We start from the raw sequence: 13,998 nt of genomic DNA, 5'->3' as shown, positions 1-13,998 counted from the left end.
TGGTCTGTAGGTGACGTAGTTGGCTTCCTGGAGGACCTCATGATGGAGTAGTCTCCACTTCTGCTGCTGTGGTGAATACAGCCATTTAGAACCTGCGTTTTTTCTCTTGCTGCTTGCATCTCTTATTTAAAAAGATAGCTGCTCTCCTGCTAATGTGAGTCAGAAAAAGGGTCACAGCTATTCTGCTGTTTAATTAGCACATTTTTTCCAATCTGCAGTAATCAGGAGGTGGTGAGATGCTGTTTGGGAGTTCCTAGAAAGCTCCTTGTTATCTTCACGCTGTTTCAGTGTTGGGTGGATAATGTGAGATATAAGCATAGTTGGAATCTTAGCCTTCATTAATTGCTGCCCTGAACACTGGTTGAGTAAATTAGTTCATTATATTTGAGTGTTTAGATGTCTTATCTCTGGGTTGAGCCTTGATTTCTCCTCTCCATCCTACAGAGGCCTCTGGGCCCGTTTGCTCTAAGGATGATGGATGAGGATGGATGAACCCTCTAAGGATGAGGGCTCCCAGCCCTCATGCAAGAGCCAACTACCATTTCTCACCAGCCACCCCAGCCCACATGCTTTTCCTTGCTCAGACGAGCAGACTTTTGACCATTTCCATGTTTTTAACCATTCATCAAGCTGTGACCAACACCCTGATGCCTTCACGGCATACTTCATGCAATCCAGGAAATCCCGTGGCAGCAGCCTAACTTTTAGTCTGTCCTAAAAAATAAATGTAAAGCACCACTGTATGTACTTTGGAGGATTTTTTCCCAATTTAGCACTTAAGTAATAATCTTTCAGGGGCAGCTTCATGGAGCCTTCCTTGGAAATCCTTGGAAATTTGAGAATTCAGGTGCCATGTATCCTTGGTGCCAGGACACCTCATCCTCAAGGCAGGTCGCACCTTCTTTAGATGCTGTACTCGCCATGAGATCTTATGGTACTTTGCTGCCAAGTAACTAGAATTGGATTGTGCAATGTTGTCATGGACTTGCTTAAAGCCACCCCTTTCTTTTGGAGAGCAAAACTGGTGGAGGGTAAGGGGCCATATTCATCACAAGCCAACAGGTAGGAAGATACCTTGAAAAGAAGAACAACAGAGATCCTTACAGGATGCCATCACTCCAGGAAAAGCCTTTAAAAAAAAATATATATATATGATCAGGCTTGAATTAGAGGATCTTGAGCTGGTACCACTGGGGCTTCCTGGAAGGAAAATATAACTTTATACGCACCAGGCAGTCCAGAACATAATGCAAATAGCAGCAAAAAAAACCCAGCAGGTCAGCTGATATCATGTTATCCTTTAGGTTATTTTTTGTTAGGTTAGGTTAGGTTTAAATTTGGGGACAAATTTCCTTGGTTTGGAAAGGATCCTACATTTTAGTTTGCTCCCCATATATTCGGCATCTCCTAAATGCTGCAAGATAAGTTAAGGTTTCTTTAGTGTAGGACTTGGATGCTTCAGCTAAACAACCTGGTGGGCTGATGGGGAAGACAGGAGAATGGTGAAGTCCATTTTCTTTTCCTTACATCCTAACAGAAGAAAGACAAAAAATTGCAATCTGCCATATCAGGATCACAAATATTGCAAGGGTCATTTCTCCGGCTGCCACGCCTGCCTAACCAGTGCCCTCCCAAGCTCCCCCTACTCCTCCCGGCTTGCCACAGCCTCCCGTGCCTGTTTACCGAGCAGAACAAATGGCTTTTCTGTACAGCAGTAAAGCAGATTTGCTGCTTTTGTCGCTAATGCAAACAGCCTGCGGGGAGTGGGACAGGAATGAAGGTGCTTGAGCATCACTTAGGGTTGCCTCTCCCACCTCCAAGGTGAGCCAGTGGTCACAACCCTCCTTTTTAAGATGTGAAACTGCTTGGCACCATCCACAATGATGAAATACTTAAAAGACATGCATCATTTTCACCTCTTAATATTAAAGTTTGGACCATTGCTGCTTTTCTGGTAATTGCTTGAGGACATAGGGAGGGGATAGCAATATTGTGCCGTGAAATTGGAACCTCCAGCTATTAAATTCTGGTTTTGCCCATCACACCCTGAGCAAAAAAGGTGAAAAGACAAAAATCTGGAGAGGAGGGAAGGAAAAAAGTAATTTTCATCAAGCAGATTTATTGGTACGGGTAAGTAGGTGTGGAGATACTGCTGTGAAGAGTGATTCAAGTGCTGGTTGAGTCCCATCAAGTCATGCCTTGACCACTGGGAATACTCTTCAGCTCTGTGGCCTGATGTAGGCAGCGTGGGAAGAGCCAGGCTGGGTGGAGGATGCAGCCCCGGCTGCTGCAATTAGCCAGGAACTGGATGCTGGACTTGGAGGTCTTGGCTTGGTGGGTTTCATGGGACGTGAGTAGATGTTGGTGCATCTCAGTATGTCCCCTCCATGCTGAGTGACTCTCAGGAAGCATTGGGTTGCTCATGCGCCGGGTAGACCAGCTCTGTAAATCCTCACCCTAACTCGGACTCCTCTTGTCTTTGCCAGGGTACACTGCGGGGACTCCCTACAAGGTCCCACCGACCCAGAGTAACAACGCTCCTCCTCCCTACTCGCCATCTCCGAATCCGTACCAAACCGCTATGTACCCCATCAGAAGTGCCTATCCACAGCAGAACCTGTACACCCAGGTAGGTGCCTCAGCACCCACCACAGCAGCTCACCACTTCACTCAAATACAGCCCGAGGTTCCTGCAGGGCTTCATCCTTGGCCGTCAGGATGGAGCACTCATGTCCTGGTGGGATGGAGGTGTTCATGGTGGGGCTTGGTGGGTCTCCAGGGTGTTTGAGTCTCTCCTGCCTCCTCCATTGGATTCTCTGGATGAGACATGGTCTTGTGCAGTTGTCAACATGCAGTGGAGTCTATGCCATGTCATCCCTGTGCCTTGGCCAGGTTGGGAATTAGGTCCATTCCCCTAAAATCACACACCTGACTGCCCGGGCTTGCTGACTCCAGGATGGTCCCTGCACCCACCCTCCCCAGCTCTCCACACTGCTCTTCCCCAGGACCACAGATGAGTCTGAGTCACCACAAGGTCCACTTGCCGGTGGCATTGGCATCTCACTCGACTGGCATTGCCCTCCTGCCACCTCTCATGGAAAAGCTCCTGTGTCACCTCCACCAGCACAGGCCACTTCAGGCATGACCCAGATTCTTGTCTTCATGGAGGAGCTCCTCCCGCAGCATGTGGAGGGGTTTCCAGTACCATCTTCTCTGTTCCTGCATTGCCACTGCCTCCAGCTATGTGCTGAGGCCAAGGTCATCCACAGGGATGCAATTTAGGGCAGATGTCCTCCGAAAAATCACCTTGATGCCCCTTCCTACCAAAGATCATGAGCTCCTCAGAGTAATCTGTCCTTATGTCTTCTCTGGCTTTCCCTCTTCTCTTTAATGTCAAATAACCAACTTCTCCAGCAGCTTCAACCAGCATGGCTTCTCCATGTCTTGCTGAGACCAGAACATGTCCTCTTGCTGACTTTGTCTGCTGTCTGTCCGTTAACTGAGCTGCAGACCAAATCCATCCCTGTCTGCTGGTTTCTGTACAATCCTGGCTGCAGCAGGAGCTTGGCATCTGCTAGCAGTGCCCACCAGCAAGCCTGAGATGGAGCAGGGCTTGCAGATGCTGTTTCTTCATCTCTTCTTCCCAGGGACCAGCAAATAAGAGTTTTGACAGCCTGGAAGGGAACGATGGTGAGGAGATGCTTTGATAGATCCTTTCAGCACATCGTGCTTGCAGCACTCACCGCCTGGGATGTTCCTTCTCTGCAGCTGATTTTCTCAGTCACCTTTTCTTCATGAACCTAATTTATCTTGGCATGTCCTTCGCGTCCCTGAGGAAATACCTTTCAGCATCTGCAATTTGTCCTATCAACTTTTGTAGCTCCTGAAAGAAAGAAGTAATTTAATAGTTTGCCTGCATCTTTTCCTCTTAATCCATACCTTCAGATGTTCTCTAACAGCTTTCACTAACACACAATAAAATCTCCCTTCACTGTTTCAAATCCCCTAGTCTTTCTGACCATCCTTGGTTTGCAGGTACTGGTGGTGTCCTTGCCCGTCCCAGGGACAGCAGTTGTTTCCCTTGTGCCACTCATATGTCAGGCCCTTCATTATTTTGGATGTGGAGCTTCATCTGTTCACTCCTTTCTTTTATTCCCATCCATCCTTCCCCTCTTGTTTCAAAACCCCATGGGTCTCAGCAGCCTGGATTTCAGAGCCCCTCTTTCTCACATTGGAAACTGGAGACAACTCCTTGGACCCAAGCAAGTACCTTGGGATTAGCCAAGAGTCATGGCTTCTCCTTTCTTCCATCTCTTGTTCATTTTGTAGTCCAGCACCCAGTGTTTTTGGTCAGGCCCCATTCCATCTCATCAAATGAGCACCACGGTTTGTCCCTGATGAGCTGACTCTCCGCCCCATGATGCTGATGCCTCTCCCAGTCCCGTTGCCGTCTTCCATCCAGGGAACCATCCACCACGTCCATGGTATTGGCTTCATCCTTGCTTGTCCAGGTCTCCCAGCACAGGAGCCTGCTTCTGGGAAGAATCAGCCCCTTGGGAGTGCTTTAATGATGTACCATGGGCAGCTCCTTGTACCAGCAGCCACACATGACACCTGCTTGCTTTAATATTGCTTCTGTAACACAACTGGAGGAGCTGAGGGCTTCAAGTCTTGAAGTGAAGGAGAGAGACACACAGCAGAACCACTCTGGGCTTGTGATATGGGCTGGGTTTGGGAACCTCCTATGTCCCATCTGGTTCAAGGGGTAGGTGTGTGGTAGCAGGTACAGCCCCAAGAACATCAGTGCTCACTGCACAGCAGGATCTGCAGTAACTCCTTGCTACAGCACGGTCTGTGTTACTGGGCTGACATCCACTGCACAGAGAGCTGGTGATGTGGCACTTTGGGATATGGTTTAGTGGGCATGCTGGTGTTGGGTTGAGGGTTGGACTTGATGATCTTAGAGGACTTTTCCAACCTTAGTGATTCTATGATTGAAAATAAAATACTGGGCTTCAAGTCACTGCTTTGGCTTGTGCTTTTTATCCAATAACAAAGACGATGGTGGGTTTTTCCCCTTCTCAAACAGGGAGCTTATTACACCCAGCCAGTGTACGCGGCACAGCCTCACGTTATCCATCACACCACCGTGGTTCAGCCCAACAGCATCCCATCGGCCATCTATCCGGCTCCGGTCGCTGCACCCAGGACCAACGGTGTGGCCATGGGGATGGTTGCTGGGACCACCATGGCAATGTCAGCAGGTAAGAAGGAAAAGTCTTTCATGTTCTGAGCCACAGTTTCATCTTTTTGGTGAGACCTGTCCAAGCAACCTGTGCAGGAGACTTCTGGATGAAAACCTCTCTGTGCATCTGATATGGGTGTATCTGGCAAGTGCCTTGCACACAGCTAATGGCAGCTTCGGCTGCTTGTTTTGCTTGCTGGTTACTGCCACTTTGCAGACAAAAATAAATTCATTTGCTCCTGACACTGATCCAACTCAGTTTTTAGGATAGTAGAAGAGACCTTTTGCTTGGCTCACTCTAGAGGAATGCTCTCTTGCATCCTTAAATGTCTTTTTCCTCTGTCTGTTCTATAAGTAGAGGAATAACCAGATTTGTCCTTCAACTACTGTTGTATTTCTATCCTCAAATTACTTTTCTAGGACATTCATAGTCTTGATGCATATATTTGACAAAATGAACATTAACTTTGGTTTATGCATCCCAAATCCTCTGCATTTTATGTGCAGGATTGCTTCAAACTGCAATTAATCCATAGCACATTAAGTAAGAATAAGGGCTGATTTTATTTTTTCCAAAGCCTGTATTTCTCTCATTAACAATTCTTAGGATTGTGCATTGAATTATGCCAAGAAATGCAGCATTCATCCTTTTGCATCTGCATTAGCTGTGAAACAGGACTCTGTTATGGGATGCAATCCTTGTTACAAGCACAGATATTGCAGCTTGGCTATGACAAGAGCTACTCTGCAAGAGATTTAGTTTTGCTTATAATGAGAAATGATGTAATTAAGACACGTGGGATATCTTAAAATTTAGTTAGTAGCATTTATAGAGAGATCCCCAGAAATTGAGCGTACAGTTGCTTCAAGTGGCCAATTACTCCCCATGTCTGCTGAAGGCACCATGCAAATTCTCACCTAAAATCCCTCTATGAATCAGCTGCAGACTAAAATAAAAGAGGCTCTTGGGTTTAAGTGAAGCAAACAGCTCCACTACCCTTGGGACATGAGTGCCAAAGCTTTTCTTAATATTCCCTGGAAGGTCTGGGGTTTTTCTCATCTCCTTTTGCATCCCTCATCCCTCCCAGTTTGGTTCTTAGATGCTTCAGATCACTGCAGTGATCTGCTGTTGCAGTTTAGCCCAGTGCCTTCAGCAGGTGGAAAATGCCAGCAGGTTATTGGCCAGATCTGGGTTGAGAACAAGGAAAATTGGAAAAAGATGAGTAGTAGCATGGAAAATATGCTGGAGCTTCAGGTGGGTTTATTCCAGTCTTGGTGCTGACTGATACCAACTGCATGAGTCAAATGGCTTCGATTCAGGTCTGACAGGCAGAATAATATTTGAGAGATTTGAAGAAGAAAAAACAAAGGCAGCTGGTGCTGTGCTAACCCCTTGGACGCGGTCTGCAGCACCGTACCCTTGGGGTCCTGCTCCCCTGGTGGAGCTCCCCTCCTTGCTAAGTGTTTGTCCATGCCATTGCAGGAACCTTGTTGACCACCCCACAACACACCGCCATCGGAGCACATCCAGTTTCCGTGCCAACGTACAGGGCTCAAGGAACCCCCACCTACAGCTACGTACCTCCACACTGGTAAACCCACTGGCCAATTCATGTAAGTGCTGACTTTGCAAGGTCTTGCTCGACCCTTATCAATTAATGAGCCACCGAGCAGTGTCATTCTCTCTTTCCTTCTAAGCTGCTGAATCCCTTTGTCAGGGCGATGCTTTGACTCCAGAAGAGTCATTTAAGCACTGCTTGGGGCAGGGAGAGCTTCACAGCACATAACCCTGAGGCTATGGAGGGTGGTAGCAAAGCACAGCTTACTTCAACATGAGGGTGGTAGATCACTGGCACAGGTTGCCCAGAGAGGTGGTGGAGGCCCCATCCCTGGAGATATTCAAGGTCAGGCTTGATGGGGCTCTGAGAAACGTGATCTGGTAACATTGTCCCTGCTCACTGCAGGGGGCCTGAACCAGATGAACTTTAAAGGTCCCTTCCAACACAATACGTTCTATGATTCTATGGGTCTGTGTTTCTACCTGGACCTTGCATCTTGTTGCTTGGTGCATGCAAGGCTTCACAAGTGACCTTGGTGGCATCAAGGTGCTCTGAGTGCAGTCAGGCACTGTGAGAGTGGAAATTTTCATGCTTTATGGTTTTGGATGCATCACATTCTTTCATAGCATCACAGAATGGTTTGGGTTGGAAGGGACCTCAAAGCTCATCCAGTCCAACCCCTGCCATGGGCAGGGACACCTCCCACCAGCCCAGGCTGTTCAAAGCCCCATCCAACCTGGCCTTGAACACTGCCAGGGAGGGGGCATCCACAGCTTCTGTGGGCAACCTGTGCCAGTGTCTCACCACCTTCACAGCAAAGAATTTCTTCCTAATGTCCAATCTAGATCTCCCCTCTCTCAATTTAAAACCATCACCTCCTCTTCTTATCACTACAATCCCTGATAAAGAATCCCTCCCCATTTTCATATCACTTGAATATGTTTTTTTTCTCTGCTAAAATGTGCTGGGAGATCGTCCTGTCCATTAGCACCGGGGTTGCGTGCCACTGCCTGCAACCAGCTGCAGGTTCCTGTTGTGCTCAGGATCTCAGAAATCCCAGCTGCTTGTTTTGATGCCCTCTGCTGTTTCTGGAGCCCTTGGCCCATCATGCCCAGTTAATGGGCAATGCAGAGGATGGGCACACGTGATGCTGCACGGGGCGGCAGCGTAGGTCTCATCCAGCCCCGGGGTTATCTGAAATCTCTCCTTGCTGCATGCATTACACTGGACTAATGCTGCCCCTGACAAATTGTTGTGCAATTAGCAGAGAGCATCCCAGCTGCATACTTTTAATCCTGTGCACTGGGATATCACTGATGAGCTGCTGCCTTCTCAGATACATGACCAAGAAATTGCCTGCAGAATGGCACAAGGCATAGTTAAATCCCATAGGCATCAGCTAAATGTGCTGCACTGTGCAGGGGAGGGGAGGAGAGAACAGCCCTGTCTGATCCTAGAATCACAGAATGGTTTGGGTAAGATGGGGCCTTTAAAGGCCACCTAGTCCTACTCCCTGTGCCATGGGCAGGGACATCTTCAGTGAGACCCAGTTGCTCAGAGACCTGTCCAATCTGGCCTTGAATGTTTCCAGGGATGGGGCATCTACCACCTCCGGGCAACCTGTGCCAGTGTCTCACCACCCTCATCGTAAAGAATGTCTTCCTTATATACAGTCTGAATATCCCCTCTTTTAGTTCAAACCCATTACCCCTTGTCCTGTTGCTACAGGCCCTACTAAAAAGTTTGTCCCTATCTTTCTTATCAGCCCACGGTAATTACTGGAAGGGTGTGCTAAGGTCTCCCTGGAGGCTTCTCTTCTCCAGGCTGAACAACCCCAACTCCCTCAGCCCATCTCTTTATGAGAGGTGCTCCAGCCCCATGATAATTTTTGTGGCCTCCTCTAGACCTGCTCCAACAGCTCCATGTCCTTCTTATGTTGGAGACCCCAGAGCTGGATGCAGGACTGCAATAGGGTCTCACTAGAGTGGAGTTGAGGGGATAATCACCTCACTTGCCCTGCTGGCCATGATTCCTGTAATGCAGCCTAGGACAGGGTTGGCTTTCTGGGCTGTGAGTGCACATTGCGAGTTCACCTCCGGCTTTTCATCCACCAGTACCCCCTAGTCCTTTTCCACAGGGCTGCTCTCAATCTCCTTATTCCCAGCCCGTGTGGATACCATGGGTTGCCCCGACCCAGGTGTATGACCTTGCACTTGACCTTGTTGAATTTCATGACGTTCACCTGGGCCCATGTTGCTAGCTTGGCCAGGTCCCTCTGAATGACATCCCTTCCCTCAGATATGTCAACCACACCATTTCTTCTAACTCCTTGTTTTTAATGTGTTTGCTCTCTTCCAGATCCGGAGTCAAACATTGTATGCAACTACACAAGTCTTACATCGGTGCTGTGGCCGCTGTACTGCAGCACTTCGTCTGTTTGCAAGAACAAAAGAAAAAAAGTGCAAGGGTCACTTTATGCATTCTTTAGTGGTTTTTGTAAAAGCTGCTTTTTCTAATCTTCTGCCTCTTTTTTTTTTTCCTCTCCCCCTTCCTCCTCCCCAACCCACATAAATTGTGTAACACACATACTGACACTGAGCAATAGTAAAGTTCTCTCTTTGGTCCTATCATTTGAAAGCTCAGAATATTCACTTTTCCAGCATTGCCCAGCTGAGTGGTGCAAAGATCCCCCCCACTTCTTGTTCGTTTGGGTTCTTTTTGTTATCTTTTTCTGTTGTCGTTGTTGTTGACGAGAGCCTAGATTTTCTTTGGCTAGTAAGAGTGGTTGATGTTCAGGGTACTATGTGAAAAGCACAGCGCTGGTAGGCAGGCTTATTCCGATTTGGTTTGGGTATTTTTAGTTGAATAATATAAATTATTTAATCTTCCATAACATATTACAAGAAAATTGGTGTCTTCCAGATAGCTGTTGTGATAGATTATAAATGCATTATCTGCAGTGAAATTCTGAACTCATCCCTTCTTTTGTAGGAGTAAGAGAATATAAGTAGCAACGTAACACACTTGTCTTAGGAAGTAGGAGGACTGGTCGCCATCGGGTCTTTGGGCTGCTTTTTCCAACTGGGCAAATGGATCTTGCGTGATGGGAAGAGAGCAGCGGAGAGACGTGTGCCCTGGAAGCATCTTGCACCTCTTGGGAGATTGAGATGTTCCTCATCTCAAGGAGGAGCTCCTTCCTTGCATGGCTACCATTTGCAGACAGAGGTGGGCTGAGTGGCTGTTGAAGGAAGCCAGGAGATGTCCAAGGGTTGGTCTGAAGAGCTTCTCCAGGTCCAGGGACTGGTCTTGAAGAGCTTCTCCAGAGTCTGGTGGTGTGGGGAAAGAGGGCAGCTGCTTGATGGAGAAGAGTCTTTGAGGCAGGGTGAGGGGAAAGACAAGTGGCTTCACCTTGCACCCATGCCATTGGTAGGGCTGAGACCAAACCACAATGCCTTTGTGGTGATCGATGTGGCCCTCTGTTCTTTGGGTTACAGCTGGGCTTGGAGACTTTCAGGAGAAATGTTCATTCAGGGACAAATCCTGCGACCACAGAGAAAGGCTGAAGAGGGGGGATGATGTCCAGCTGCTCTGCTTGGTGAGTGGGGAGAAGCAGGGGGAAGAGGAAGAAATAGCAATAAACACGTCGCCTTCCTCATGGAAGGCACCTGAAGAGGCGAGAGCAAGGAAGGTGAGCCACGGTTGACATGGACCAGGCTGGCAGACAACAGGCATGCAGAGGCTGTGGGCATTGGGGTCATTTCTGGGGGCTTTGGTTTACCCAAGGGCATGAAGACATGAAGTGAACCACAGCTGGTGACATCCCACCTCGGGGTGTCCAAGTAGAGCAATAAGTTGTCTCGAGGGCAGCAGTGAGAGTGTTCATATTTGCAGTCAACGCTTGCGGCCAGTTTCAGTTATTGTAAAATCCTTATCCCTACACCCAGCATAGAAACAAGGTTTTTCTTCTTTTTTTTTCTAAGAGGAAAAAAATAGTTGGTTTTGATTTTTCCCTCAAGCGTGCCAAAAGAATTGCATTCACATGGAGATGTTTGCAACTCTCACATCTCCTGAGCTCTGAGGTCATCACAGTGGGACAAATCCAAAGCCTTTAAAGTGGCTGGGATAGATGTGTGGATGGGGATTCTTCCTGGCGCTGCTTGGTGTAGGTTTCCAACCCATGTGTGGTGTTGAGTCAGCACCCAGATGTCTCTGTTGGTTGCTTTGCTTTCGTCATGCCTGGATCACATCTCCAGATGGAGGTGAGGGCAGTGGAGACCAACTCAGGAGGGTCACCTTGACACCTTGACTGGGACATGGTGGTGTAGAGGTCAGACTGGAGGGTCTTTCAGAAGAACAAGGTGACAGGTTGTAGGCACTTGGGTGAGACCACCTTGTTCTTGGTGATGTTCTTGGCTTCTGCTGCCGTATGGGAGGAGCTACTGAAGCTCCTTCCCATGAGCATGGTCCAGACAGGGAGAAACAAGCTTAGGGACCCAAGAGGACTTTTTCTACTGCTGGTTGGCCCCTGGTGATTTGTCAGGTTAGGTGTTGGCACCACCACTTCTGTATAGGGGTTGTTTGGTTGGTTGGTTCTGCTGTTTTAAAAGGAAATTTAGCAAAGCTCTGGTTGACCTTCCCAACCTCAAGGAAAACAAAGTGGGTAAAGGCTGAACATCAGCGCTGTGAGGTGGGGAAAATGGATTTCTCCTGTGTAGTACTTTGGGTTTGTACAAAAGGAAAAGAGAAGGCGGGGTGGGGAGAGTAAATAATCAGAGGGTTGCCCCTTTGAGCTTGGTGAAGCCAAGGGTTAGCACATAAAGAGCAATGGGACATTTGGAAATAACAATACTACATTGTCCTTCTACTGTCTGTTGCATGCTACAGTTAAACCTGGGTCAAAAATACCCCAAGTAGATCACAGGAGATGAAGACCTCTCAGATATCCTTTTTTGCTCTTGCTGTTGGCATCACATTATGTATCAGGGTTGTCTCAGCATTGAAACATGTAGGGTAGAGTAAGCTCTAGCCAGTGTCACGGCACTACAACTTGCAGGATCCAACAGACTTTGTTATCTCAGCCTGGGCTCTGCAGAGAAGGACCTTTCCCAGCAGACCTCTGCAGCAGACACCATTCTACCACTGGCCTAGGCACCCTTCACTGCATTAGGAATGACTGTAAAATTTTGTCCTATGGCTAGGAAGGAGATGCTAGGCTTTCTCCTGAAAGGAAACACTAAAAGTGGGGTAGAAAGCTTCAGGAGCTGAGCATGGGATAGTTCAGTTTTAAGTCCTTTGCTTGGATCAGTAGCAGAGCTGATGCTCCTCATTCTGTTATGCCCAAGCAGAAATCCTCTTTAACTCAACCGGGGTGTGAAAAGGTGAAATATTCACCGTCTGTTGGGTGAGAGGCTTCGATGAGCACATGTGGCAACCAGTATTGGGTTTAGGCTTGGACAACTGCATGGCTCCAGGGCTACCACATGCCTCTGGAGCCACCATACAACTCCAGGCTTGGGTAGCTCCTTGCTAAGGTGGCTTCATGGGGCTGTGGTGGTGGGGAGATGCCCTTTGCCACTGCTTGGGGATGTGGAGCTTGATGCCCCTCAGCTCATTCCAGCAGTGACCTGCAGCCCTGTCCTCTTCCCCTTGGAGGGATGTGGGGTTTTTTTGAATAGATGGGAGGAAAGCCCATGATCCCAAGACCTCTCCTTGGCCAAGTCATGGCTTAAGTGAAGGTCCTGGGGAGGTCGCAGCCTGCTGGGGGATTCCCTTGGGGAAAGGACACTGATGGAGGCCACCAGCGTCTCCACTATTTCACTCCAGCAAAGCTTTGCTGATGTTGGGTAAGGAAAAGGAGTTCCCACAGTGAAGGAGGTGAAGGGTCACAGCGGGTGGAAGAGCAGGAGGCATTAAATCTGGCAAAGTGTCTCAGAGATTAAAATTCCAGCTAAAGAGGAAGGAAAAATAACTTTCAAACCACTATTATGACCATTAATTCATCCCTGGTGTTATCTTTGCATTAAAACACGAGGTGTGATGTGAAAATCTTGGGGAAAAAAGGCACATTAATAGTGGTGGTGGTCCCCAACCCTTGGAGCCCATACCCATCAGGCCTCCAAGCGGCCGAACCCTGTGGGTGAGGATTTGCTCCTGTATTTTATGAAGAAGAATAAGAATCCAGCCCAGCTTTTGTGCAGTTTCAAGCTGTCCTTACCACAAAGTGTTATTTAAAGTTGTTTGTTTTAATGATCGAAGTTTCAGGATATCAGGTTTTCCTCCCTCTAGGGTCCTTCCCACAGTGACCACCTGCCTTCGCCTCTCTCCCCTCCTGCATACCCATCGATTTGGGACAATGTGGTCCCTGGCTGAAGGGCATAAAAATCAAGTCTTGCTTTCTTAGAGGGAGAAAAAAAAACACATTTGGGGTTTATTTTCAGTAGGAAAATCCAACCAGCTGACAATAGCAATAAGCACCGCCAGATACCCATAAATCCAGGGGTTTTTTATGTTGGTTTTTTTTGTTGGTTTGGTTTGTTTTTTTAATTTTCAGTATTTTCAGGCCTTCCATCTCTCATTCCCAAAATGTGGTGACTCTCTGCCCATCTTCCCTTCACCACGAATGAGCATCGGGCTGGCTCCTGAGCCCATTGGGCTCCAGGTATTTTCTCTGCCATCTGCTAGCATTTCCATAGAGGGAAAAAAAAAAAAAAGGAAAATAAAAGCTGATAAGGAGCTTGGGAGGGAGGAGAGCTTGGAAAAGGTGTTTTGCCATCATGCTACACCATGACATTTATAGATTCACCAGTAATTGTGTAAAATAACCTGTTAGGGGGATGTTTGCAAAGCAGGAATAGCAAAATACATGGTTTTAGGGCAGCAATTCCCAGTTGAAAATGCTCAAATCGTGCTGGTTGTAGGGAAGCCATCGGGAAGCACAGCGAGGAAGGGGCAACGAGACTGCAGGGTGGAGGATCATGCCCAAACCCCCTCCCATTCCCATAACATGGAGCAAACCCGCACCAGGCTCCTACCCCTCTGTCTATGTAACTGATTTTTAAATTCATTTAGACCACCAGGCCAGCTCCTTTTTAAATATTATTGGACCTCTTAAGCAAAAATAAATATTAAACAAACAAACAAGTGAGTAAAAAAATTAAACCCAAGAGTAACCATGTCTTCCAAGTCTGAGTCTCA

General features: G+C 47.7%; 1 protein-coding gene across 1 annotated transcript; it reads left to right on the top strand.

Annotated features, from left to right (window-relative positions):
* The first annotated feature begins 2,492 nt into the window (after positions 1-2,492).
* Positions 2,493-9,255, top strand: FAM168A (family with sequence similarity 168, member A). The gene is made up of 4 exons (XM_010187820.1): positions 2,493-2,629; positions 5,090-5,264; positions 6,729-6,859; positions 9,163-9,255. Exons 1-3 carry the CDS (start codon positions 2,582-2,584, stop codon positions 6,839-6,841), a joined length of 336 nt encoding a protein of 111 aa, XP_010186122.1. The 5' UTR covers positions 2,493-2,581; the 3' UTR covers positions 6,842-6,859; positions 9,163-9,255.
* Positions 9,256-13,998: the final 4,743 nt, after the last annotated feature.

This window comes from Mesitornis unicolor, unplaced genomic scaffold (assembly GCF_000695765.1).
Source record: "Mesitornis unicolor isolate BGI_N332 unplaced genomic scaffold, ASM69576v1 scaffold16407, whole genome shotgun sequence".
Classification (NCBI taxonomy): domain Eukaryota; kingdom Metazoa; phylum Chordata; class Aves; order Mesitornithiformes; family Mesitornithidae; genus Mesitornis; species Mesitornis unicolor.
This window is presented reverse-complemented; position numbering and strand designations above follow the sequence as displayed.